The sequence below is a fragment of the Belonocnema kinseyi genome, chromosome 8 (assembly GCF_010883055.1).
Source record: "Belonocnema kinseyi isolate 2016_QV_RU_SX_M_011 chromosome 8, B_treatae_v1, whole genome shotgun sequence".
Taxonomy (NCBI): Eukaryota; Metazoa; Arthropoda; class Insecta; order Hymenoptera; family Cynipidae; genus Belonocnema; species Belonocnema kinseyi.
In genome coordinates, this window is record NC_046664.1 from 94,197,083 (window position 1) to 94,224,361 (window position 27,279).

General features: G+C 29.2%; 1 protein-coding gene across 1 annotated transcript in view; it reads left to right on the forward strand.

Moving 5' to 3' along the window:
* The first annotated feature begins 437 nt into the window (after positions 1 to 437).
* LOC117178607 (vitellogenin receptor) overlaps positions 438 to 27,279 on the forward strand; it is a 59,546-nt gene continuing 32,704 nt past the window's right edge. Inside the window, exons 1-20 of the mRNA XM_033370031.1 lie at positions 438 to 504; positions 593 to 720; positions 6,704 to 6,835; positions 9,610 to 9,750; positions 9,948 to 10,062; positions 11,072 to 11,218; positions 15,218 to 15,334; positions 15,412 to 15,537; positions 16,307 to 16,522; positions 16,787 to 16,958; positions 19,016 to 19,217; positions 19,385 to 19,576; positions 19,673 to 19,793; positions 22,065 to 22,205; positions 23,514 to 23,766; positions 25,014 to 25,216; positions 25,373 to 25,525; positions 25,602 to 25,732; positions 26,443 to 26,564; positions 26,843 to 27,033. Coding sequence (XP_033225922.1) covers positions 441 to 504; positions 593 to 720; positions 6,704 to 6,835; positions 9,610 to 9,750; positions 9,948 to 10,062; positions 11,072 to 11,218; positions 15,218 to 15,334; positions 15,412 to 15,537; positions 16,307 to 16,522; positions 16,787 to 16,958; positions 19,016 to 19,217; positions 19,385 to 19,576; positions 19,673 to 19,793; positions 22,065 to 22,205; positions 23,514 to 23,766; positions 25,014 to 25,216; positions 25,373 to 25,525; positions 25,602 to 25,732; positions 26,443 to 26,564; positions 26,843 to 27,033 — 3,067 coding nt within the window. The 5' untranslated portion in view covers positions 438 to 440. The remainder of the gene's footprint in view (positions 505 to 592; positions 721 to 6,703; positions 6,836 to 9,609; positions 9,751 to 9,947; positions 10,063 to 11,071; positions 11,219 to 15,217; positions 15,335 to 15,411; positions 15,538 to 16,306; positions 16,523 to 16,786; positions 16,959 to 19,015; positions 19,218 to 19,384; positions 19,577 to 19,672; positions 19,794 to 22,064; positions 22,206 to 23,513; positions 23,767 to 25,013; positions 25,217 to 25,372; positions 25,526 to 25,601; positions 25,733 to 26,442; positions 26,565 to 26,842; positions 27,034 to 27,279) is intronic.

Sequence of the window (27,279 nt, forward strand, 5' to 3'; positions counted from 1 at the left end):
TCTCATATTAAAATGGACTTATATTAATAAATTGCCTCTTTTAAAAATGGTCCATGGCTTTGAGCACTTTGTTGTTTAAACTTTTATAGCCATGTACATAAATTGTATACAAGCACGTATGAATGCTCCCCATCAGTCAATTGTATAAGTAGATACAGTTGTTATCCGTAGGGCTCTTTCGTATCGTCTGATTGGAAGAATAGTCTTCCTGCCCAGCAGTCATCGTGAAGGCTCGTGGTGAATTATTTTCCTTAGCATATCACCATCAAATTACCATTTCTTGATACACTTAAGTGATTAAAAACTTTCTCTTTCAAAATATAATTTGAATGGTATTGAATTTTGGTAACCAGATGATTAAATTTAAAGACAGCATTGTTTTTAATTATTTATATTAGTTATACTTGATTAATTAAAAATTCTTAATTTTATTTCAGATTATGTCCCGAGTACTCTTCCTTCTCTTATTTTGTAACTTTCTCTTGAAAAATGGATGGTCTTCGGGTGAGTTAAATATTTTGAGTCGCACTTAAAAAAAAATTTCAATTGGATAAATTATCTAGTCTCTTTGATTTATTTTATATTATTTTAGAGCGGAGTTGCGCGCATCTGGGCGAATTTCAATGCAAAGATGAAACTTGTATTTCGTATTTATTTCGATGTGATAGGGAAATCGATTGTCCGGATGGTTCAGATGAAGAAAATTGTGACAATTACAAGGTACGTATCGTAACCATACTTTCTAATTTCCGATTTATTTCAATTAACAATTTTTGTATTTTCCAATGTAGCTTTATATTACTCGATTGGACTATTTAGTTAAAAATAGGTAATTTTTTTAAATGGCTTATTTTGTCTGAAAATTGAACTATTCTATATTTGATTAGAAAAGTATATCTTCAATTGAAAATTAAACAGTTTGGTGAACAATTTTTTACTGTCTTGACTGCAGAATCTTTCTTAGTTGAAAATTATTCTTTGGTTGAAATTATTTTACTTTTGGTTAAATTTTTCTTGTTAACTACAAATTAAACTAATCAAGTTGAAATTTTTACCAATTTAGTTAAAAATACCTCTTGTTGAATAGAAAATTCATGTATTTTATTCAAAATTTTGTCTTTTTTGTAGAAATATGATCTGCTTAGTTTGAGCCTTTCAAATTCCAAAATTAATCTTCATGTTGGCAAATTAAGATTTTTGTTTGAAAATTCAACTAGAGGTAAAGATTAATCATTTTAGCTTAGAATTCATTGTTTTGGCTTAAAATTAAACTATTCAAGACGAGAATTCATCATTTCGATGTAAAATTCATCAATTTGTTTGCAACTCTAACTACTTTGTTGAAAATTCGGATTTTATTATTAAACATTTTTTGAACTGAAAATTGAATTACGGGTAATCAGAATGAGGTGGATAGAAAAACCTTTTGAGCCATAATATTGATAAATAATAAACAAGTTAGGAAAGTATAACATATGTCTCAGATTAAAGTTGAAACATCCATTTTAAAGATAGCAATGTCATCACATGAATTATATTAGCTATTTATCTTATATATTATACTTTTATAACTTATTACATTTTTAATCAGATGGTACTCTTCTGGCACGAAAATTTATTCAAATTTTAAGCCTTACTATCCAATCATTGATTGAAGGATATTTTGTATAAAATAATAAAACAATAATCCAAAACTGTTATTTGAAAAATAATTATTTATTTATACAGTGATTATTTTTCAATTCCTAGGGCACACGACTGTTGGCTCTCGCACTCGATAATGTATTTACATCGCGCTTCGCGCTCGATGATGTATTAACCTCGCGCTACGCGCTCGATCTTTGTGCACAGACTTATTAAAACTAAAGGTGAAAGCATCGAAAACAGTAATTTGGTAGTTGTGAATTCTCTTTTGTTAAAGCTCCTTTGGCCTAAAGTCTAAACGAACACATTCTCATCACGTATCTCGTGCTTCGCACTCGAGTGTATCCCTGAAATTTTATATAATTCCCATAAATGTATATTATTATAATTCATAACTTACATTGGTATTAAAACAGGCGTAGTTTCATTGTCCCGCTTGAGAAAAATGCGATTCCTTTTTCAAAAATTTTCTTGTTGAACATTTTATTGCAACTTTATTCTTTTTTCAATAAACTGAATTTGCTCATTTCTAATATTTTCTTATGATTTAAATTTTACGCATACGGTCTACTGAGTAGCCTTACCGTTTTTAACTTCTAAATTATATATATACATATATATCTTCCGTTATTTGGCTTAAAAGGTTCATTTCCGTGTTTTTTTTTTAATTTTGTAAATACTTTAACTCTGGCAATTTTTGGTTTTATGAAAAAAAGTCATCAGGATAAATTATTCCACTTTTTGAATACTATAAACATCGGTACAGACCATTTTTGATTTTGAAAAAAGTGGCCTCAAAAATATTCAAAATGCGCTCACTTTTTCAATTGTATATCCAAAATAACTGGCTAGCAAACTTGACCTTCAGTTTCGGACACACATACATACATATAGACCGACCGACAGGCATTTGTAAAAACCTATTTTTTGGATTAAGGGGGTCTCAAAATGTGGACGTTTTACAAAAACTTGGGGGGTGGGGGGTCAAATTTTACACAAATCTAATACCTTCCCTGATGAGAATGTAAGAATTACTTTCAAACCCAAGCCTAACCTGTTAACAATTTATTTAATCCGTAACAAATACAAATTCTTATAAAAATACGTAAAATATATTTTCAATTTTATCATTTCGAATTTATCACTAAACAGTTTGAAGCCAGTCGAAGCAACAGATAAATGAATTGCAAAAGGAATTTTTCCATTTTTCAAATAAAGAATTGTAAGTAAGTAGTAAAAAGACTGATTATAAACTCGTTCTTAATATTTCTACTCATAAAATTATAATATAAAATTTTTGCTAAAAAACCAGTGACTTTTGTCCATTATTCAGTTTGTTCTGTTATCCACCTCGTACTGGTTTGCACTATTCAATTTTTTGTAAAAAAATTGATCTTTTTTAGCCTAAAATCAAATTGCTCAGTTTATGTTCATATTTTTGAGTTACGTATTTAATAGTTTCAAATAATTTTGTAAATTCATGTGGTTTGTTACATATTCATATTTTTGTAACAATTCATCTTTTTAGTTAAAATTTCAATTATTTGGTTAAAATTTAATTTATCTTGCTGAAAGAACAATATTCCTGCTTAAAATGTTGGGAATTTGGAGCATTTTAATTCAAATTTAATATATGAAAACCCAGCAGTAGGAGGCGGATACCAGTACGAACTGAATAATGGAAAAAAGTGACTGGCTTTTAAAGTAAAAGCTCTGTAGTGTTTTTTTTTATGAACAGCAAAATTAAAAAACTATTTTCACAATTAGTATTTTCCTCATTTACTTGCTATTTTTGAATTGAAAAGAATGAATTTTTGGCATGGTGATGAAATTTATTTCCATTGACAGATTGTGATGTTTAGACGAATTAAAATACTTGAACTATTCTTTCACTGGTTCCTTTGTTTCCTCAAACTTTTGTCTGTAAAAATTTTTAACGATCAATTCTCTTAAATTTCCATCGAAAATATATTTTACGTGTTTTTATGCCTGTACGATGTGAATAAATGGTTAGCACCCTTACAGCAATAGATATATACATATACCGGGATATCCCATTCGATCCCATTTATCTCCCAGGTAGTCTCAGGAATATCAAAGAAGTAACCCGCCAGATATCCTGCAATGCGGAAATTTGCATTTGTCAGGGTTATCCCTAGGATGGTTAAAGCCGATGTCAGGGTACCGTGCCGTACCTGACGGCTCAGCTGACCCTACCTATTGTAGGACGCTCAAAATCGAGCACGTAGATCAGAGGGGTGATGTGATGCTCAACCGGTGGTCACTGTATTATGATGCGTTGGTGCGTTTAAACTTTAAATTATGTCCCCTATTTAAACCAGCCGATACTACAACTTTGTATACCTACTACTTTTATATACAACTGTATACAATTTTTGGATGATTTAATAGCGTATGCTACTTCGGACATATCTCAGCAGCTTTTATACTGCAAAATGTCTTTAAAAATGCACATTTACTTTCAAGATCAAGATTAAAAAATAACCTGGAAGATTTTTAGGAAATTTGTTTAATTTCGAAGTTTTTTCAAAGTTTTAGGAAAAAATTGAATTATTTTAAAATGTATTCAATAGTTATTAAAAATTTCGAAAACTCAGAAGACTTCGACATACAATTTGGAAGTTTTATAAAGTTTTTGAAACATTGCAGGAAATTTCAAATGAAACATTTTAAAAATAAAGATTCAACTATTGAAAATATAATTTTTAATTTTCTGTGGTTAAAAATGGAAATAAATTGAGAATTCAAGTTTCGATTCTCAGCTGTTGAATATTGAAATAAATAAAAAATTCAATTTTCATTTGTATAAAATTGAAGACAATTTAAAATATAACTGACATCTGATAGAAATTCATTTGTAAAAATATAAATAATATTCAATTTACTTTTAAACTGTTGAAAATTGAAGAATATTTCAAATTTATTTTCTAGACATTGAAAATCCAGCTGTGGAACCTTCAATTTTTAATTATCAATAACTTTTAACAGTTGCACCTACAACTGTTGAACATTGAATAAAATTTAATTTCAAACATTAGAAAATTCAAACTACTGATAATTGAAATAAACATGACAGTTATAATTGAAATTGTCTTAAATTTTATACAGTTGAAAATTTAATTTCTAGTTTATTTCAATATTCAGCAGCTGAGAATTGAAATTTGAATTTTTTATATAATTCAATTTTCAACCACTGAGGTTGAATCTTTATTTTGAAAATTAAATTGTCAATACTTGAATATTTATTTAAAAAATCTTTGATTTGAAATTTTCTAAAACTTTTCAAAACCGTGAAAAAATTCAAAGTTGTCTTTCGAAATTTTCAAAATTCTCAACAAGTGCTGCATACATTTTGTAATGATTCAAATTTTTCTGAAAAAGATGAAAAAATTCTTCAAAATTGAAAAAATGTCGCAAAAATCTTCCAGATTCTTTTTTGATATTGATCTTGAAAATAAATGTGCATTTTAAAAGAAATTTTTCAGTATAATAGGGGCTGAGATATCTACGCATTAGCATACGTTATTGAATTATTAAAATAGGAAGGGGAAAACCCTGGGAAATCTCAATTTCCGCCTGGAAGAATAGCCGACGGGTTATTCCTAGGATATCCCTGGAACAACCTGGGAGATAAATGTGATCGAATGGGATATCAAGGGATATTATGTTGCTGTGAGGGTAGGTTATAAGGCTTTGGTATCAAAGTAATTTTTCTTGGTTTCAGGTTCTGAGCACAAAAAATTAAGTGCTGCAAACTAAACAATTTTCAGTTAATGAGCAATTTCATGCTGTTTACCAACATGGCCAAATGAAATTTGTTTTCAAAACATCTCTGCAAATACTAAGTATATCAATTCATGGCCTATTCGATAATGATAACTTTCATGACCTTTTTTTAGCATTGAATTAAAACATAGAGATTGAAGGTAGAACTGAATAATCATTACGCAGAATATTATTTTATATCTCGGCCTATTTAAAAATGATAACTTCAATGACCTGTTTTTTACCATGCCAGCAAGCCAAATCGCCTTCCGGGTCGCATTCACATTTTTTTTAATATACCCTGCAACATATTGACACATGATCATTGTGAAAATGAAAAACTGTTTTTGAATAACAGTTTGGAATTATTGTATCAGGATTTTGTACACGATATCCTTCGACAAATGATCCAAAAGACTTAATCTTTGAATATACACTTCGTACTAGAAGAGTATTCACATTAGTGAATACTAATGCCATCTCTTAGAATTTTCAGGTACTTATCAGACTGCCTAGTATATCAATAGAATTCTAACGTGTTAAAAAATATAAAATATAGCATTAAAGACTAATATCATTCACGTAATGGCATTGCTCTCTTTAAAATTAATGTCTCAGCTTTAATTTGGCATTTAATACTCTCCCAATTTTTCATTGATCCATATTATGACTTAGAGAGTTTTTTTGTCCTCCTCGTACTGGTTTTTCCTAGCATTTACGTTAAATTTTTTTAGAAGAATATATTTCCAAATTTCCGTGTAAAATATCTTTTCTACTCGCCTGAAAAATATATTCCATTTTCAAAATATTATTGTGAAAAATATGCACTGACTTTTAAGTATACGATGATAAAATAAAAATTTGTTTGAATTATTATTGAAATTAATGAAATTTGTGAATAAATTAAAGAAATGGTGCATTGCGTTTTTATTATTATTTATTTGATTAATCATTGGATGGTAATAAAATATTTAAGAATATATCTTGTAACATAATTTACGAAACTTTTCAAACATTTATATAAACTTGCGAAATTCTATTACACATATTCCGACTTAATTGTTTAAAAAGATAGAAAAACTAAATGACTCCTTACTATGGAAAATTATAGCTGAAAAAATTTTGTGATGTCTGGAAACATCCTGGAATTGTCAGGGAACTTTTTTCAGTATTTCAGTAGAAACCCTGCATAAAATATTAAACATAAAGTTTGATTTTCTTTTGGAACATTTTTTTTTAACTGTGCAAGTATTCTAATTATTTTTCTTTCCAGGGGATTAAATGCGACAAGTCGAAGTTTTTCGAATGTGAAAATCATAGATGTATCCCGACCGTCTTTAGATGCGATGAAGAAAACGACTGCGGTGATAACTCGGATGAAAAGGATTGCAAAGGTTTTTTTAAGGTCTGAAATTATTTCCAGAGTTCTTATAATTTATTTGCACATCAAACAATTTAAAAAAACATTCGAATTATTTGATGTTTATCTTTAATTTTTCTTTGTGAAAAGTTGATTAAATAGTTGGTACATTTGTATTAGATGTCATAGGAGTGCACAATTGCAAGTGACGTTTTTACAATGCTTCACGGAAAACGTTCTTAGGTCAATGTATCAAACATCTCTCTCCTACAATCTTGAAGAAAAATATGTCTCGGTCTAAAAGTAACTGCTCTTTGTGTCGGAGAAAATTGGGAAAGATATTGTTACCATTTTTCTAGCAGAGTTTCTAAATCGTTTCCTGAGGCTTGTAGTACAAAGAAAAATAAAAAGCAAAACTGTAGATTTGTGCATGAAAATAGTACAAAAAGTTTATATCTTGACTGAATTTCCTTTTCATCTTGCTCTTTTCTATACCGGATTGCCAAACAGCCACTTAAGTCACTTTTAGTCACTTTTCAGTCACTATTCATTTTTTAAAAAGGAAAATGCCACTTCCGTCATTTTAATCCATCTCAATTTAAATTTTATCTAAAAAATAAATTTCAATTTCCTTATGAAATCTGAAGTAATCTATGGTATGAAAATGCAATTTCATGCCAGACTACGCAATCTTTTCCCTATTCCCCACTACTATTATATTTTTGGTTCAGAATTAATATCTTTTGGGTAAAAAATGTAATATTTGATTCAAAATTTAATTATTTTATTTGAATTTTAACTATTCTGTTAGAAAGTCATATATTTCGGTCGAAAATTTAATCCTTTTGTGAGCATTCATCTGTTTGGATTGAAGATTAATCTTTGTTGGTATTAAAATCATCTTTCTTGGTTGAAAATGAATGTTTTTGTTTATAGTTCAACTGTCTTCTAAAAAAATCATCTTTTGGTCTTAAAAATTCAACTTGCTTGTTGAAAATTCGTCTCTTGATTGAGAGTGCAACTATTTGGTTAAAAATCCATCTATCTTGTTGCAAGTTCAATACTTTTACTTGAAATGTTAGGAATTAGAAGCGTTTTAAATTAAATGCAATATGGAGGAACGCAGTACGGGGAGCATATCAGTACAATGTAAATGATGGAAACTTGAAAAAATATTTATCAGTTTGGTTAAAAATTAATTAATATTTTTCGAATTACTCGTTTTGCTAGAAGATTCAACATTTAAGTTTTAAATTCACCTCTGCGGTTGATAATTTGTATTTTTAGTTGAAAATTAATTTTTTCGGTAGAAAATTTATCTTACTATTCGAAAATTCATCTTTTTTGTTGAAATCTAACTATTTGTTTGAGAATTAGTCTTTTTGGTAGAAAACTTATTTTCTTGGTAAAAAAAACTAAGGTTTTTGTTAAAAACTTATATATTTCATTAGAAATTTATCTCTCCTGGTAAGAATTAGATCTTTTTGGGGTGAAAACGCAACTGTTTGTTTGAAAATTAATAATCTGTTTTGGTTGAGGATTCAACTAAAATTTATGTATTTTATTGAAAGTTCGTTTTTCTCGGTGGAAAATTTTTCCTCATGATCGATAATTCACTTTGAAAATTCAAATATTTAGTTGAAATTTCATTTCTTTTTAGCAAAAAATTGATCTTCGTTGAAAATTAATTTTTTTGGTCAAAGATGCATCTAAGCATTTTGTCGAAAATTCTTCTTTTTCTGTATAAAGATCAATAATTAAATATATCTCAAAATGTAACTATTCTAATCTTAGTTGATAATTTATATTTCTTTAGTAGAAAACTCAGCTATTTCTTTGGGAATGCATGTATTTTATTGAAAATTTGTATATTTTTCGATTTTAACAGGTGCCGGTTTTGACTTGAAGTTTTCCATGTAAAATGCATGGGAAAAATCACTTTTTTGAGTTTTTGGAAAATTTTTTAGGACTGATCGCGCGTATTCATGGAATTCGTGGAATTCATGGAATTCGCGAAATTCTTGGAATTCAAGGAATTCATAAATTGGTCAAATTCCTACCCCTTTCCAACGTCTCGTGGGGGGGGGCACCCCCTGACTGTTGAAAGATATAATGGGAAAACCCCTACCCCTTTGTAACGTCTCTTGTGGGGGGGGGGCACCCCAGTGATTGCTCACAGAAATAATTTTGGTCGATCTTTGAGCCATTTCTAACGTCTCGTGGGGGACGGGAGGCACCCCTCTGACTGTTCACATAAATAATTTTGGTCGAACCTTGATCCATTTCCAACGTCTTGTGGGGGGGGGCACCCCTCTGACTGTTGGAAGAAATAATTTTGGTAGAACCCCGACCCCTTTTCAACGTCTCGTGGGGGGACACTTCTCTGATTGTTCACAGAAATAATTTTGGTCGAACCCCGACTCCTTTCCAACGTCTCGTGGGGGCGGGAAGGCACCCCTCTAACTGTTCACAGAAGTCATTTTGGTCGAACCATGACCCCTTTCCAACGTTTCTTGAGGGATGGGAAGGCACCTCTCTAATTGTTTACAGAAATAATTTAGGTCGACCCCCGACCCCATTCCCATGTCTCGTAGAGGCGGGAATGCACCTCTTTAATTTTTTACAGAAATAATTTTGGTCGAATGCCGACTCCTTTCCAACGTCCCCTGGGACTGTTCACAGAAATAACATTGTCCAAAGATTTTTACCGGTACTGGCTTTGTATACACAACCTTTAATATATAGTACCTACATTAATTTTGTTATTAAAGAATTCAATCCCCACTATTTTTTTTATTTTCTTCTATTTTTTGTTCTAGATGCCTGCAGGATTGATGCATAATTGTACCCAAGACGAATTTCAGTGCAAAGATAGGCTTTGTATACCTTCAGAAGATTTTTGCAATAAACAACTTGATTGTATCGATGGAACCGATGAATATAAAGGTTGCGAGGAAATGGTAAGATTTTTTTTTGATTATATTGCTAATAGAATCGCATATTGTAAACAATAATAATACACTTAGTATGTCAACTTTGTTCATTTTCATGTTTATTTTAAGATTCAGATATAAAAAGAAAATTTACCAAATTTTTTAATTGTAAATCACAACATACATTTGTTTGTTGAAAGTCTTTATATAAATTTATTTTTCAGTTGCCACAAATGCCCTGCTCTGGATTCAAGTGCAAAGATGGAATGTGTATCAGCAGCCACTGGCTTTGTGACGGAAGGAAAGACTGTCCAGATAATAGCGACGAATTAGGTTGTGGTAAGTGTTTAAAAGTGAATTACAAGCAGATAATTATATCTTAAATTTGAATGAGATTGTTTTGTTAAATCAGCACGGGTTGTCATCGCATTAAAACGCATATTTAATTTTCATGGCATAGTTTTGAAAAATTTCGTATAATTTCAAAGTTTGTATTAATTTTTTTCTTTTAATAGAAAAAACATAACACACTAATATATTTTTCATCCTGATTTATTACATTTTGATAGTAAATAAGTCAAACCTCGTTTATTATAACTCATTCGAAACGTAAGCATCTCGTCTATTGCAATTCGAGAGGGGACCCCACCACTCCACGTATTCAGAAGGCGGTCTCACAATACATTCGAGCTTCCGCACTGTCATTGGCTATACGGAAAGTGTGACTATCAGTGGTGGGAGTTGGGGAAGTTTCGATAGACGAGTATCTTGGATTGAAATAAACGAGATTTGTAATAAACGAGTGTTGCAATAAACGAATTTTTACTGTATATATTTATTTTATTTTGTGAAATGTGAGTGTCAACATTAGTCAACGACCTATCGTTACATTCTAAATTTCGCGCTGCTGATATTGGTGAAATTATTTTTTTATTTGCAAACCTTTATTCACGAATTTATTAAATTTGGAGACAAAATAATCGCCTATTTTTGCTACATGAAAAAAAAAGTATTTCGAGGTCGCTATGAAGGCTTTTTTTCGATAAAAGAACGATTTCTTGATATTTTTTCATATAATAATCCAGTCTTCATTGAACTATTTGAAGTTTTTCAACATTAGAAAAAACTGCTTCTAATTATAAGTTAATCGCAATTCTATCATTCAAAATGTTATCTTTTTTATAACAATATCTCGGCAAAGAAACTGGCACTTTATAAGTTAAAGATATGATTAATGTGTACTGCTAGAATTATTATGGTTCATAATTATTTTTGTTTCGTTTTATTATTTTGTTGATGACAAATATTAATTTATTCATTTAATAACGAACAATATTTCTTTTAACAGAAATGGTTCCAATGACGATTGAAGAATGTAATGTAAAAATTGATCGCTTCTTATGTAACAACTCTCGATGTATTCCCTTGAATCTGACCTGCAACGACAAAAATGATTGTGGAGATGGTTCAGATGAAGGTGGTGAATGTAAAAATGGTAATGGTATTTTAAGAATTTAATTTTCACATTGTTTCTAATTTTTTTATTGAAATTGTTTATCGATACACATTTCAAAACTTTAATTGTTCGCATCCTCATAGAGGAAGCATAGTGATTTTTTTAATAATAGATTAACCAAAGTTTTCATTTTGATTAATTTAAAAATAGAAATTCACAAAAATTACAAAATTTAAACATAATTAATACAATTTTCAAAATACAATGACAATTCAGACGAATCACATTTCGTATTCGAAAATCATAATTTTTTGATTTGGAAAAGGGAAGGAGGAAGTTCCGTCGCACCCTATTGCTTTCCGAACCTTATGATTTTTTACAAGAATTATTAAAATTATATTATTTGAACATTCACGATAATAAATTCTGTTATATACATGCACCAACCCTGAATTATGTCGATTAAAAAAGTTTTTAAATTTAAAATAGATTTTCAAAATATTATAAATGAGTATAACTTACTTACTTTTTAAAAAAGCGTATTAATTTTATAGTTCAAATAATTTGCTTTAAACCAAGGAATCTTTTCCGTCCTTGCATCAATTTTTAATTATGCTAGTGAAAAAAGTTTTACTGAAAAAACCGTTTTTCAAATATTGTAAATTACCATAGCTTTCTTACTCTGCAATAAAATGTATCAATATTATAGGTCAATCGATGTACCTTGAATCAAGGAATCTTTTCCGTTGTTGCGTCAATTTTGAATTATGTCATTGAACAAAATTTTACAATAAAAACCCGTTTTTCAAATATTGTAAATTACCATAGTTTCCTTACTCTTCAATAAAATTTATCAATATAGTAGGTTAATAGATTCATCTCGAATCAACACATCTTTTCTATTTTCGCATCCATTTTAAATTGTGAGAATGAGAAAATGTTTACTGTAAAAATCGATTTTTAATATAATATACATAAATAACTATAATTTCCTTAATCTTTGGTAAAATTTTTTATATTATAGTTCAATAGGTCTAATATAATCCGATTGGGCACAAAATTCGGCGACGTCTTTACGATAACTTGCCGACATCCTATGTCCATGTCGTTTCGGTGGCTTTGCGATATCGTAAAGACATCGTCAGATCATACGACTCATTTACGATATCGCAAAGACACCGAAACGACACTGATAGAAATTAATTGGCAGTACAACAATATTTATGACTAGATTCATTATATTTTATTGCTGGTATAGATACAGCCATACATGTTGTTTGTTTTGGCCATCTGATTCTTGTTGCTTATGAAGACGGACGCGCAGGCGCGAGCGAGATACGTCTGTGGTGAACTAAACAAAGTGATTCGGGTAAATCATTCATACAGAGTGTATTGCTAAACGACAACATTTTAGAGCTAGTTCACTTAGGCAAATTTTTAATAGGATTGCACATTTCATATAACTGCAATACATATATTGCATTTTTGTATCACAAACATGAATAAATTGTATTTAAAATTTTTTAGTAAGTGAATTTCGTAGTCTTTATGAATGCAGTACACATATTATATTATGAATGTACTCATAATCATCTAACCTACGATCGTATGGTTAAATCGATACTATTTCTATCAGTGGACATGGACGTAGGATGTCGTAAAGTTGTCGCAAAGATGTCGTGACGATGTCGTAAAGGCGTCGCCAAATTTTGTGCCCACTGGGATAGTTCTCGAACTGAGGAATCTTTTATATTCCGGCATCAACTTTCAATTATTAGAATGAGACCATTTTTACTATAAAAATCGATTTAAAAAATTTATAAATTACCACAACTTCTCTACTCTTAATTAAATCATTAATATTATAGTTGAATAGATTAGTCTCGAATCAAGGAATCTGTATCAACTTTGACTTATATCAATGAACAAGTTTGTTCTCTAAACAAAAAAAATATTTTAAAAATATTACAAAGTTCTAAAAAAATGCAATAAATATTTTTAGAAATCCTTCAGTCAGTTTCAAGATATTAGTGGTGAAAATAAACCCTCCGAATTTCATCAGTTTATCTGCACACACATCCGGACAATTGCTTAGACCTGTGTGTTAGACATTTTTTAATTGAGGAACGTTTATTTATATGGATAACCAAATTTCTAAAATTTTAACATTACAAAGCTTCTTATATGAGGAAGCAAAATTATTTAATTTGTAACTTTTCATTCTTGAAGGTTTGCAACTTGAAATTGTTTATTTATTTTTATAAAATTTAAATTCATTTCAAAACTGACAGGCAGTCCATGCTCATGTCAAAGAATCATTTGCCGCTCAAATATGTTGTTTTTGAAAGGAAAGAAGACTTCCAGGAAGTCTCATTCAAGAAGAATGCTTCCAGGCTCATTCGTGGGCTTGTAAGCAGCTGATCTGTTCCCCTCATTTGAGGCGCCCAGGTCTTCTTGGCTCGATCTGGCTTCATATTGAGGGCGTTCACTCGCGTAGCCTTATGAAGCTTGCGAGCAATTTTTCTATTAACATTTCGCTAGATAGTAGATAGTAGATAGTATCTTATAGTTTTGCTGAAACTATTTTGTTTTCTAAGTTATGAGTATTTGAATTTAAAAAATTGATAAAGCGAATTATAAAAAAAAATTGTATTATTATTGGATTTTTTTAAATATGTTATAGGTATTCACTTTTTTCTGTCTGATTCTAAAAGAATTTTTCATCTTATTTTAAAATCCGTTGAGAAATTCCATAAAAGTTTAAAATTGACGAAATTGCGGCAGTTTCTCTAAAAATATTCAGCCAAATTATTTGAAAAATACAGCGATATTTTTCTCTTGATTTTTTTCTTGATTCGTACTACTTTAAAGAGTATATATCATTGTAGTCTGCCTTGTGCCTGTCAAAAAAAAACTAAATTGTTTCTCTAAAAAAGTTATTAAACAATTTTTTTCACAATTTTCCCTATCTCACGTTATTTTCAACATTTTTGTGAAATTTCACATAAAATCCTTAACGATTTCTTTCTCGACAGTTCCATTCAATTATGTGATGAAAAACTAAGAAGTACTTAATTTAACCATTTTAATATGTATTTCTGTGAAAAAATACATTTCAAAGGATTTTATAATTATTTTTGCAAAAATATACAAAATACTGCACGATAAAAGAAAGTATTAAGTTACATTTTTCACGTGGTTCTCCAACACGTGGGCACAGGGTAGACTATCAGGGACTATTACTTTTTATATTTAGGGGAATCTAAAAAAATCAAGAGACAGAAATCGCTGCGATTTTCGAAAAAAAATTGACTGAATATTTTCAGAGAAACAGCCGACATTTCGTTATTTTTGACCTTTTTTTTAATTTCCCAAAAAACTTCGAAAAAAGACCAGAAATGCGAATAGAATTAGTTTTGTCCATTTTTTGATCATTTGAATTTTTAATTTTTAAAATTCAAATATGTACTCATAATTTTGTCAAAAAAAAAAAAAAATGTTTTCGGCAAATCTTGATCATCGACTGCTGCGCGGTTTGAAATGAATACAGCCTCCCCGAAATTTGTGATCATTTGATTATTCAAAATAATCTTTGTTCATGTTTTGAGTTTTTATTAAAATTGCAAATGGATCAACTTATTTTTAAATGTTTTAAATAGAAAATAGTTTTATTTAAAATTAACCTTCCGCAGATTTGAACAATTTTATAGAATTTAAAAATGATGTAGTTGGAAACATTAAAAAAAAAACTGTGCCCTGGATAACATTTAAATTTTGAATTTTCATGAGGGTTAATTTTTTCAGTTTTCGTGTTTTGATATTTTACGCTTTCGATTTTTTAATAAATCAATTACAAAACTTTCCAACTTGAAACAGGTTAAAAGTAAAACTGTAAAACTTGCAAATATGCAACATATAAAATACAAATAATTTCAATTTTTATACATTTACCTATTCGATATAAAACTATCCAATTCATTATTTCAAGTTAACAAATTTTACTTATTAATTTAAGTTATTTATAATATTATTTTTCAGTCACTGTCAATTGCAACAGTACGTCCCATAATTGCGAATACGTTTGCAGAAATACTCCCCATGGAGCTTCTTGTGCCTGCCGTGCAGGTTATAGATTAGAAAATAATAAGTGTATAGGTAAGAAAATGAATTATTACTTAATGAATTTGTTTACAATAAACTAAATTAAAAATTTTTTTTAATTAATCTTTCAGATATCGATGAATGCACAAACTATGGAACTTGCAGTCAAGTATGTGTCAACACGAGAGGATCGTATTACTGCAGTTGTGACTATGGTTACGAATTAATGGCAGACAAAATAAGCTGTAAAGTTCAAGGTAATGATTAATTAATAATTAAAGGGTAATATACATACAATCACATACTATAGACTGTTTGTACAAATATTAATTTAAGGTAAATCAGAAGAATTCACAGAATTTCCAGAATTCAGTAAATTCAGAAGAAATAAATGGGATTCAAGCAAGTTCAGAAGAAGTCATAAGAATTCATAAGAATTCATAGGAATTCAAAGAATTATTAACAATTCACGGAATTCATAAAAATTCACAGAATTCAGAACTATTCACAGAATTGTATTCAGAGAATTCTATTCAGAGAATTTGGTAGTGAAAAATAATAAAAAATTATAAAATAAAAACAAATTTTGTTTCATAATTTTTTGGCCTTTAGCGAAATTTGTAAACATTTTCATATCCATTCATAGAACTGAAGATCTTATCCCGTCGAACTAAAAAGGGTTTTTCGGTCCACTCTAGTGTGTATATTTATATTGATTTACGATTGACCCCGAAAAATCTCCTAAATTCTTATAGTTTGAAATTAGTACAGAGGTTAAAAAAAATCTCGAAATTTGAAACTTTCTTAAAAATTTTTCAGCATATCTTAAGACTTTATTCCAATAAAATATAAATCAAAAGAGCCAAAAAAGTTTGATAAAAATCGAAGGCAGTCCAGTATCATATGGTAAAGCGCCCTTAGAAATACTGAACCTTATAATAATTCTTGTGAAATTAAGATAAATGATCGGTTTCTCGGTTTTCACGTTTGAAAAAGATCAATAATCTGTTTCTCTCCTCTTTTTAGGTGGCGAAGCCCTATTAATTTTTTCATCAAAAACCGACATCCGAGGATATTATCTCGACTCCGAAGTTTACTTTTATGTTGCTCGTAATTTGCAACATGTCGTTGGTGTTTCTCAGGATTCGAAACATATTTACTGGACGAATATCCAGTCAGGAGAGGAAGCAATCATCAGAAGCTTGGAGGATGGTACTAATCGAGAAATGATCGTGACAGCAGGTGACGTACTAAAATTTACTTCAACTTCTTCTTTCCTTCATAGCCCTCAGAAAATGTCTTCTTATAATATTTTACGACTAATACCACTTTATTAGTTCTAAAAGAAAAGTTTCTTTTTGAGAGAGATAAATTAAAATCTAATATTGAAGAATATGAAGCACATTGAATTCTAACAATATAATTCCACTGGGAATTTAATTTAATTATATGAAATTTTACTTGAATTGAGTTCATCCTAATGAGAGATTTCCTTCTCTTCATTAGGTCTTGGATCCCCAGAGGACCTGTCTGTGGACTGGGTAACTGGAAATATTTATTTCACGGATAGTGTTTACAAGCGGATTGGTGTTTGCAGCAACGATGGATCCTACTGCACAGTAATCATCTCCGAGAAGACGGAAAAGCCCAGAGGAATCGTTCTGCATCCTGTGGACGGGTAAACAACAGATTTTTAATATTTTTTGTGTTTTTTTTTTTTTTAACAGGAGTTTGAATCAATTTTAGTTATTTTAATAATGTATTGTAACTGGAAAAAGAAAGTTCGCAGAACTAACAAGTAACGTGAGGAAATTTTGAATTTTCGAAAAATTGAACACATGTGTAGGGTTTTATCGAAACGTGACAAATTTTTTAGGGATTAAAGGGATGTGCCTACGAAATAAAACAATACTAATAACTTTCATTTCCAATCTGCCCTCACCCTCCCCGCAGCGCCCCAAATATGACCCAAAAACTAAAAAACCTACACTTTTACGTATTATTGTTACTTTTTAGCAATTTCCGTCGCCTTTTTCATACAAATAATTACTAATGGACAATTTGAATATTTACCCTGACTTTTTAAACAATTTTCAATGGTTTAAACAAATACAATTTATTTAAACATTATTTATTCCCCAAAATTGTCAAACATAATTTTGATACATTTCTTCTATTTTTTAACAAAGTTTTATTTGCTTAAACAAATTTTGTTTGCTCAAGCAATTATTTTTCGATAACTAAAAACATGAAATAAAATAGAAGACATATAATTAATTACGATTTTAAAAGCATTGTAGGAGAATTAATTATTTAAACAAATAATATTTGTTTAAAGAATTAAAACCTGGTAAATTTATTCTTTCTATACACTATACAGTCAACAAAATAATCTTATGTGTTCTATTTTATTTCGATTTTTTAGTTATTGAAAAAAACTAGTTGAGCAAATAAACATTGTTCAAACAAATGGAAATTTTCTAAACATTGAAAGAAATGTATCAAAATTATGAAATTATTCAATAAAAAGTAGCATAGGATACTATTTTAAAAAGAAAGTTTATATCTCAGGATAAATTTTTAGCAATTTTGAAAATAGACAATAAATAATTATTTAAGTAATTACGTAATGTTTTGAGAAAAATTTACTACTCCAACCAATGACAAACAATTACATTTTAATCAGAAAATACGATTATTTTTATACATTATTTGGGAATAAATAGTTGTTTAAATAAATTGTATATCTTTAAACCATTGAAAATTATTTAAAATTCAGGGTAAATATTCAAATTGTCCATTAGTAATTATTTGTATGAAAAAGGCGACGGAAATTGCTAAAAAGTAACAATAATACGTAAAAGTGTAGTTTTTTTGTTTTTGGGTTATATTTGTGGCGCTGTGGGGAGGGTGGGGGTGGGTTGGAAATTAAAGTTATTAGTATTGTTTTATTTCGTAGGCACTCCCCTTAAATCCCTACAAAACTTGGTACGTTTCGATGTTTTCGATGTTTCGCTGTGTTGCCCTGTAGCTCGAAAAACGTTTTTTGGACCATCCTAATATGTGTATTTGTGTGTGTGTGTGTGTACTATATACATTATTAGAGGCTTATTCCAATTAAATTTGAAAGTAACAACTTTCATCGTTTCAAATTTCAGTTTTTCAATTCCAACATTTTTTAATAATGACCAGTAGGGTGGGTCGAAAATAATAAATTCTGGAATTCGAAAATCTTACTGCGCGAAAAAGTTACACACTGGGATCCTAAAAAATACGTTCAACAGGTTTCTTGTTTGCAGAGTTTTTAAATTTTCTTGAGTTTAATTCTTTTTTACATTTTTGTAGATCAACGAAATCTTGCAGATTTTTGTGGATTTTCATCATTCATTTTTAAAGAGATAATTTATAATTAATTCACCCTGGTTTTCGGAAAAAATTTTAACATATAATGGGAAGCAGAAGATATTCTCCGATTATTAAATATTTTGAGTTGTTTTATTCTTGTCCAAAAGCCCGTTTCCACACTTTTAGAATTTTTTAGTAAAAGATTTACTTTTTCGCCTCCTGATTGGTTATCATGACATTCAATTTAGAACAAATCCATTAATAAATATTGTAAAGTAACGTACAAGAATGTACTTTACTGTACGTCAAACGCTGAATATCTTTTTTTCGAGTTCGTAATTAATTTCAATGACTAGAACTTGACCAGGAAATTTTTTTGTTACTTTCCAGATTGATGTATTGGAGCGACTGGGGAGACACTCCTCATATATCGGTAGCAGAAATGGATGGAAAGGGAAGGAAGTTCTTTGTGACAAAAGATCTTGCCTATCCAAATGGTTTATCTATCGACAAACCTAACAAAAGATTGTACTGGGTGGATGCTAAATCGCAAACGATTGAATCGATTCGTTTAGATGGAACTGATCGAAGGGTAATGTTTCTTATTTGTTACTTCGTTTATTACATTTTTATGTTTTATATTTAAGATTGTTTAATTGATATAGGATAGGCAGTCTAACTTTCTCAAGTATTTTTGCTACAACGTTTGTAATTCATAAAATTAACGTTCAGTGTTTTCTCTCTCTCTTTCTCTTTTAGATAATTCTCAAAGATATTATTAATCAACCTTATGCTATAGAAGTATTTGAGGACAAATTGTACTTTAGTGATTGGGCCATGAATGGCATTCACTCATGTAACAAATTTACTGGCAAGGACTTCAAAACTTTGTTCCGAGAGAAAGAAACTGTTTATGGACTTCATATTTATCACTCTGTTCTTAAAATCAAGGTGAATTTTACATTAGAAATTATAATTCAAAATTATCATATTTTTTCAGTTTTTAACTTTTATCCTTTTATTCTAATTACACTATTGAAATTTCAGTATGGAAATCCCTGCCTCACGAAACCTTGTTCTCAACTTTGTCTCCTTGCTGCTAATAGGACTTACTCGTGTGCTTGTACTTTAGATCACGAACTGACTTTCGATAAACACACCTGCAAAGGTATTAATTTATTTACTATATTTAGATATTAAGTTCTTATTTTGTTTCTAAAGAGTGTCTAATAAGTACGGGGGGGGGGGAGGCTCCGAATATCTTTCGAATCCTTAGTTAGGGAGGAAGGGGGATGCTGGAAATCTTTGCAATTTTTTGAAATCCCGTAAATTCTTTAAGAAATCTGGTAAATCCTTTAAAATTCTTTAAATTATGTGAAAATTCCTTGAAATCTTATGAATTTCATGGACATTGTTATACAATCTCTTGAAATCCCTTTAAAACGATTAAGATTCCTAATCTTTTAAGAGCAACTACAATTCTCTGAATATAATATTCGGAAATCCTTTGAAGTTCTTCTAAATATTTCTGAATCTTACGAACTCCTCTAATATCCGTCTATATATTTTGAAATGTTTTGAAATCTCTGAAGATCCTTTAAAGTCTCTTAAATTTCGTTAGTATACCTTGCAATTTATTATAATTCCGTGAATTCTTTCAAAATTTTGTAAATCCCTTACAACTTTTTAAATGGTCTGAAAATTACAATCTTTTATAATATTGGAAAATTCTCTGCAATTTCGTTAAATCTTTTTAAACCTTGCGAAATCTTTTAAAATCCGTGAATAAGCTTTGCAATGTTTTAAAATCTCTTATAATTATCTGAAATCTCGAGAAATCATACGTATAAACTCACATAAACCTCTTAAAATCCATTAAAGTTCTTTAAAATTCCTCAAAATCATTTGAAGTTTTTACAAATCTTCTAAAAAAACTTTTGAATCTTCGAAATTCCATGAAAATCTCCTGACATCCTTCAAAATTCATAATATATCGTATGTAATGACATTAAATCTCTTTAAGACGATTGAGGTTCCTGAATATCTTATAAAAATTCCTTTAAATCTTTAAACATCTTTAAAATCCTGTTAAAATTGATTTCAATCTTAAAAATCCGTGGAAATCTTTCAAAATCTCTTCAAATAACTTAAAATATTTCAAAATCCATTGAAATCTTTCAATGCTCATTATAATTCTTGGAAATCCCTCTAAATCCTTTACAATATTCGGAATCCTTTGAAATATTTGAAATCTCACGACATCCTCTAAAATCCGTAAATATACTCTGGAATGTTTTTAAATGTCTTAAATCCTTTGAGATCCCGTGAAATTAACTGAAGCACTATAATCCCTTAAAACCCGTTAATATCATTAAAAATCTCTAAAAATCTCTCAAAATCTTTGAAATCCTCCTAAAATTGATTCATTTATTCAAAATTCGTGGGAATCATTAAAATTCCTCGAAATCTCTTAAAATCATTTATAATCCTTTTGAAATTGCGTTAATTTTTTTGATATCTTTCGACATCCTCTAAAATTAGTGAATATACTTTGGAATGTTTTGAAATATTTACAATTCTTTTGAAATCCTTGGAAATTTTTTCAAATCTTATGGAATTATTTCAAATGCCTTTATTCATCCAAATCCCATAAAATACTCAGACATCCTTCAACATTTTTCAAATACTTCTGTTTCTCTAAAATTTTTTTGATTTCCTGTGATATCTTTTGAACTATTTGAAAAACTCTCCGCAACGCTTCAAATTAGTGATGCATGCTGATAATTTCCAGACGAAGTCATCAAGATTTTCTCAAGAAAATATCAGATGGGACTAAAGTGTGATGCAGATGAAGAATCTGTAGTCCCTTACAATCTTTGGAAGTCCCTTAAAATTTCATTAAATTTCTGAAAAGCTTTAGAAATCTCGTTAAATTCTGTAAGTAATTCTTTGAAAAAATTTGCAGTCCTTTGAAATACCTCAGAATGTCTTGAAATAAAAAAATTCGGATTAGCTTGGGAACGTGAGCTTAAACATGATTTAAATCTCAAAGAAATGTCGTGAAAAAATTATAATAATAATAAAAATAAAAATTATATTATGCGCGAGCACAATATAAAAGTTCGAGTATACCTAGAGTATACCTTGTCTCATTTCAGTATATTTTCCACAGATTTAGGGAAATGTGTGTCGACGTGGATTCTAGCCCGACCCCCCCCCCGGTCCCCTCCTAAACAAGCGTCGAAATCCCCCCCCCCTAAAATGTCCACGTGGTATATGGATGGCCCCTTGATATATTGAGTTATAAGACGGAGTTGGGGTGAAAAATTTAAAAAATGATCCTTACATTTAATTAATGGATGCTCCCCGGCAAGTTTTAATTGTGGACAAAACTAGTATCTCCTTTTCAATATGTCTAAAAATTTTAATTTCTTTCCAGAGTCTTCGAAGCCGGGACATCTTTTGATTGGGGCGGGGAATCAGTTGATCGATTACTATCATGAAATTTTAGGAAAGCCTAAAATGACGGGAAGTATCACTTTGAAGCACGTCACGGCTCTTGCTTACAATTCAATTACAGGTAATTTGTAACATTTCCGAACTATTTTAAAACAAAGTTCATAAATAGTGTTCATAAACTCAACTTTTTAATTTCTTATTTTAACTGGAAAAAATTTATCTAATCACGTTAAATGTCATATGAAATATTTTAAGTTTTTGAAGTGACTACGATTCCAATGAGAAGTTTTAAAAGTTAAAGAGACTAATAAATTTAAAATTATTGAATATCAAAAACTACCTAATCGTAAAATCAGCTAATATTGAAAATATAAATTCGAATATTCCCATTTTTAGGTGTCTAACTTTTTTAATTCGGACCGCTCACAATTTGAAAATATACAATTGTGAAGTTGCTTCCAAAATAATTAAGAATTTAATACTTTTGAATTAAAATATACGAAATTGTGTGGTTAAAAATTTTAATTTTTCACAATTGGAAAATCAAGGCCTTAATAGTTACACAATTTGTAATTCATAATACTCACTTTTATAGATTCGACCTTTTTTTCATATTGAAAGTGTTAACCATTGGAATTTTCGTAATTTAAAACTTTGCACATTTAAATATTAAAAATTGGACATTTTAAACTTAGAAACCTTAATGAGCTAATTTTAAGTTAGAAGTTCTAAATGTCTATTGGAATGTTAGAAAAAATCGTTTGAAATTATCATTCTGAATTGAAAGTGTTAAACAATTTTAGATTGAAGGAGTGAGCATTTTTTCGGTTTAAGCTTAAATTATTCGAATTTTCATAATTAGAAATGAAAGCCGTTTAATACTTTTAAATCTTAGTATTTTAGAATGATTAAAATCGTATAATTTCGTAATCTTTTAGATTTAAGATTTGAAAATGGTAAATTTTAACTTGGGGCAAAGCTATTGTACATTATTAATAATTGAAAGCGTTCATAGTTAGGTAATTTTTAATTGAAGGAGCTAAAAATGTAATGACTTTAATAGTGTGCAAAATTGATTAATTGTGAATTTATTCCTTCAAAATTAAAGTGTAAACTATTATTTTTAATCGAAATAAATAATGTTTCTTTAAATATTGAAATTAATAAATTTAAATAGTTGTAAATTGAATAATTTGAGATTTAAAATAAAGTTGATCAATTCAATCGCTGTATCTTCAATTTATCATTCTCAATTTTCCGAGCTTTTTTCAATGTGTCGAATTTTATATTGTTTAGCTTTGTAAGTTGGAATTTAAAAATGCAAGTACGTGGAATCAGTTTCTGAAAATTGGGAAATGACCGGGAATTTTGGCTGAGTTTGAATAAGGTTATTTAAAAATGTAATTAAAATATTTGTTTTGTATTTCAGACACTGTCTTCGCAGCCGATCAGCTAACGGATTCTTTGTTCAGTTTTAATCCTCATACTGGGGAGTTGAAGCATATCCTTTCTATCCAAAATCAATATATGGGAGAAATGGATTTCGACTATATTGGAAACAATTTGTATTGGTCCAACACAGAATTCAATTCTATCGAAGTCTATAGTCTGAAGACGGGAATGAAATTAGAGATTCCGTTTCAGAACCAACCTCGTGAAATCGTACTTGTCCCAGAAGAAGGGTAATTTTTCTCTCCTTTCTTAGGATCGGCCCATAAACGACGCGTTTGCTAATTTTGCAAAAGATACCCCTGCAACGGTGCAATCCAATAATAACTAATTAAGTTTGAAAAAACACTTTCATATTTCAGACTTCACAATGTTCCCCTGATCCCCTATTTTCCCCATTTTAAAGAATTGTTCTTTTTCTCCCTGTTTTCAAAGCACTTCCCCTTTTTCCGGGTTTTAGCTTATATAAGAACTAAATTAATAGAATACAATAAGATAATCTAACTCTTTTGTGTAAAAGTTAATTCTTTATGGTTGAATGGTCTATTATTATATTTTTGGTCGGGATATTATCTCGTTTAATGAAAAATTATACTATTAAATTGAAAGATTAATTATTATGTTGAAAATGCGACTATTTCGTCAAAAAGTCATATTTTTTTAGTTAAAAATTCAAGAACTTGGTTAAAAGTGGAACTAATTTGTTACAAATTCATTTTTTGTTTGATGCTTTATCTCTTTGGTTGAAAATTTAACTATTTAGGTAGAAATTAAACTATTTGGTTTAAAATGAAGTTTTAGTGTTTGTCAAAAATTAATTTTTTCCGAATATTTAACTGTTCTATTTTTTGTTGAAAATTGATCTTTCATAAGCTTGAAATTGAACTATTTGGTAGAAAATTCATGTTTTTTGTTGAAAATTCGTCTTTTTGAGTAGAAAATTAATCTTGTTTGTTAAAATTTCATCTTTCTGACTGCAAATGAACTTTCTTGTTCAAAATTCATATTTTCGGGTCCAAAAGTCAGTTATTTTTTAAAAAATTCGAATTTTTAGCTTAAAAATGTAATTCTTTTATTGAAAATTCGTCTTTTTGGGTAATAAATTAATCTTCCTTGATGTAAAATCATCTATTTGGTGTAGGATTCCACTATTTTGTTAAAAATGAACCTTTTTAAATTTGACTGGTTGCAAATTCGTTTTGTTTTTTGATAGTTCATTGTTTTATCTGAAAATTTAACTATTACTTTTCTTGTTGAAAAATTTTTGTATTGGAAACTAAACTATTTGGTTAAAAATGATATATTTTGTTGAAAATCCGTCTTTTAGTGAAAAATTAAAAATTCCACTACTTTGTTGAAAGTTTAATTATTTTGTTCGGGGGGTGCAAGGAATAGCTTCAATTTGGTAACGTAGTTTATAGACGTGTCCTTATTTTTTATATCACTCTTATTAACTTCCATTAATTTGTTTGTATTTCAGAATAATGTATGTTGTGTTCCAACTGAAGAATAAAGAATACCATATTATAAAAATGGATATGGCTGGATCATCTAAATCAGGATCATTCGTCATAAAAGACAAATTAGTTGGACCCAGGATATCTCTCGCTTACGATTTTGAAAACAAGAGATTATATTGGGCCGATGAAGGCACTGGACGAATTAACAGTATTTCTCAAAATGGTTTGTATAAAATATTTATAGAAATAATTAAGTAGAGACATTTTAAGTTGAAGTCTAGAAATTTACAAGTTGTTCAATTTTTATAGCCCAAAATCAATGCGTTATAAATTCAATATTAAGATCAAAGTTAAATAAAATAAAATAATACATTTTCAGACGATGATCTAAAGCTATTTCGTACTGGACTCAGCAAACCGGTAAGCCTCTCAATTGTAGGAGGATTCGTATTTTGGACACAGCGTCGATCAAAACAATTATTCTGGAGTGATAAGAACAATGTTGTTTCGGTCAACAAAGGAATAAATATTCGTAAGTATTCGAAAATAGCAAGTAATTTTTTTTGCATCCGTTTGTATTATAATAAATTATAAATTAATATATACAGGTGTCGCTGACAATTTGGATGTGATGCATTTGGTGTCTTTGCACGGAAGGTTTCCAACAAACCATGCTTGCAGCGAGACACAGGGTTCTCTTTGTTCACACATCTGCATTGTAAAAAATGCTTTCGGTTATGTAAGTGAAAAGACATTTGTGATGCAATTTAAAATTAAAAAGTAACTGCATTAAATGCTCTTTTTCAGTTCAAGTTTAATTTTATCTTTTTACTTAAATGATTCATTTTAACTTTAATAATCAATTAAAAGCTTATTTAAACTAAAAATAATCAGTTGTGCAGATTGTTTATAATTTTAAAATCAATTAAGAAATTAATTCAGAGTTTTATAATATCTACCGAAGTTCACTATAACTTGTTAATATGAATATTACAGTAATAAATAAACGACTAACAATGTGGTTGTACACCTGAATCCAAGAATCCAAGCAAATCAAAAGATTGGAAAAGTAAAATAAATTCAAGGTAAATTAAAAATAAAACATCAAGAGAATTACAAATTATTCTAAGCGAATTCAAAAGAATATTCAAAGAATTTAAATACCTAAAAATAAGTCGAAAGAATTCAGAAACGGTTTTAGTTTTTACATCTGAATTTAGTAGTGGTAAACCCCTCGGAATCAAATCACTTTTATAATAAAAAGTGAACATTTAATTAGATAAAAAAGTAAAACTTTAATTATAAGGTAGAGGGCTAATAAATAACTTTTATATGTTAAAAAAACATCATTTTTGTGAAAATGAAGATTAGCGCTACTGGAGCTAATATTAAATAATTAATTATTATAAAGTGTGAATTGTATTTAGGTAATAAGATTTTTTAAAATAGATTTGCGAGTGCCCTTACGGAATGTCATTAAAAAAAGATGGAAAGACTTGCGAGCAAAGAGCCTGCCAACCAGATGAATGGAGATGTTTGAGGACTGGTCACTGCATCCCAAGAACCGGAAGGTAAACAAATTAATTCTTTACTTTTTTATTATTTTGGAAAGTCTATGTAGTATAATTTCGACAATTTTTTGGGATATACAAATACGTATTATTATCATTATTATTATTTAATATAACACTTGATGAAAAAATTTCAAGAAATAAACTTTATAATTAAAATGAAACTCTAAAATTGTAAGTTATATTATAATTACAAATTTTGTCACAGACATCTAGGTATTAATATAAGTTGAATGTGTTGTTTTCATAATTATAAGATAATTAATTTTATGTTACAGGTGCGATGGAAAACTAGATTGCCCAGGTGGAGAGGACGAAATAATTTGTCATCCGGAGATTCACTGTACCATTTTGCAATTTGAATGTAAAAATAACCAGTGTATTGATATTAAAAGCCACTGCGATTCCATTTTCGATTGTTTCGATGGGTCGGACGAGGAGAATTGCACAAGAAAGATATGCGATAATGGTAACTAAACTCTGGACATTTATTTATAACTTTATGTTCAATTTATTTAGATTAGCAATTGTAAAATGATTTGATGAAACAAATCAATCCTTTCTTCGACCGTTGATATTTATTGATTTCTAATCGTATATTTTTAAATTATGCATGTCTTACGGTCCAATCGTAAATCGAAAAAATAAATATGAGTCAAAAAAACATGTTCTTCGAAACTCAGATATTTATTTAATAGAAAAACTCCTTTTGAAA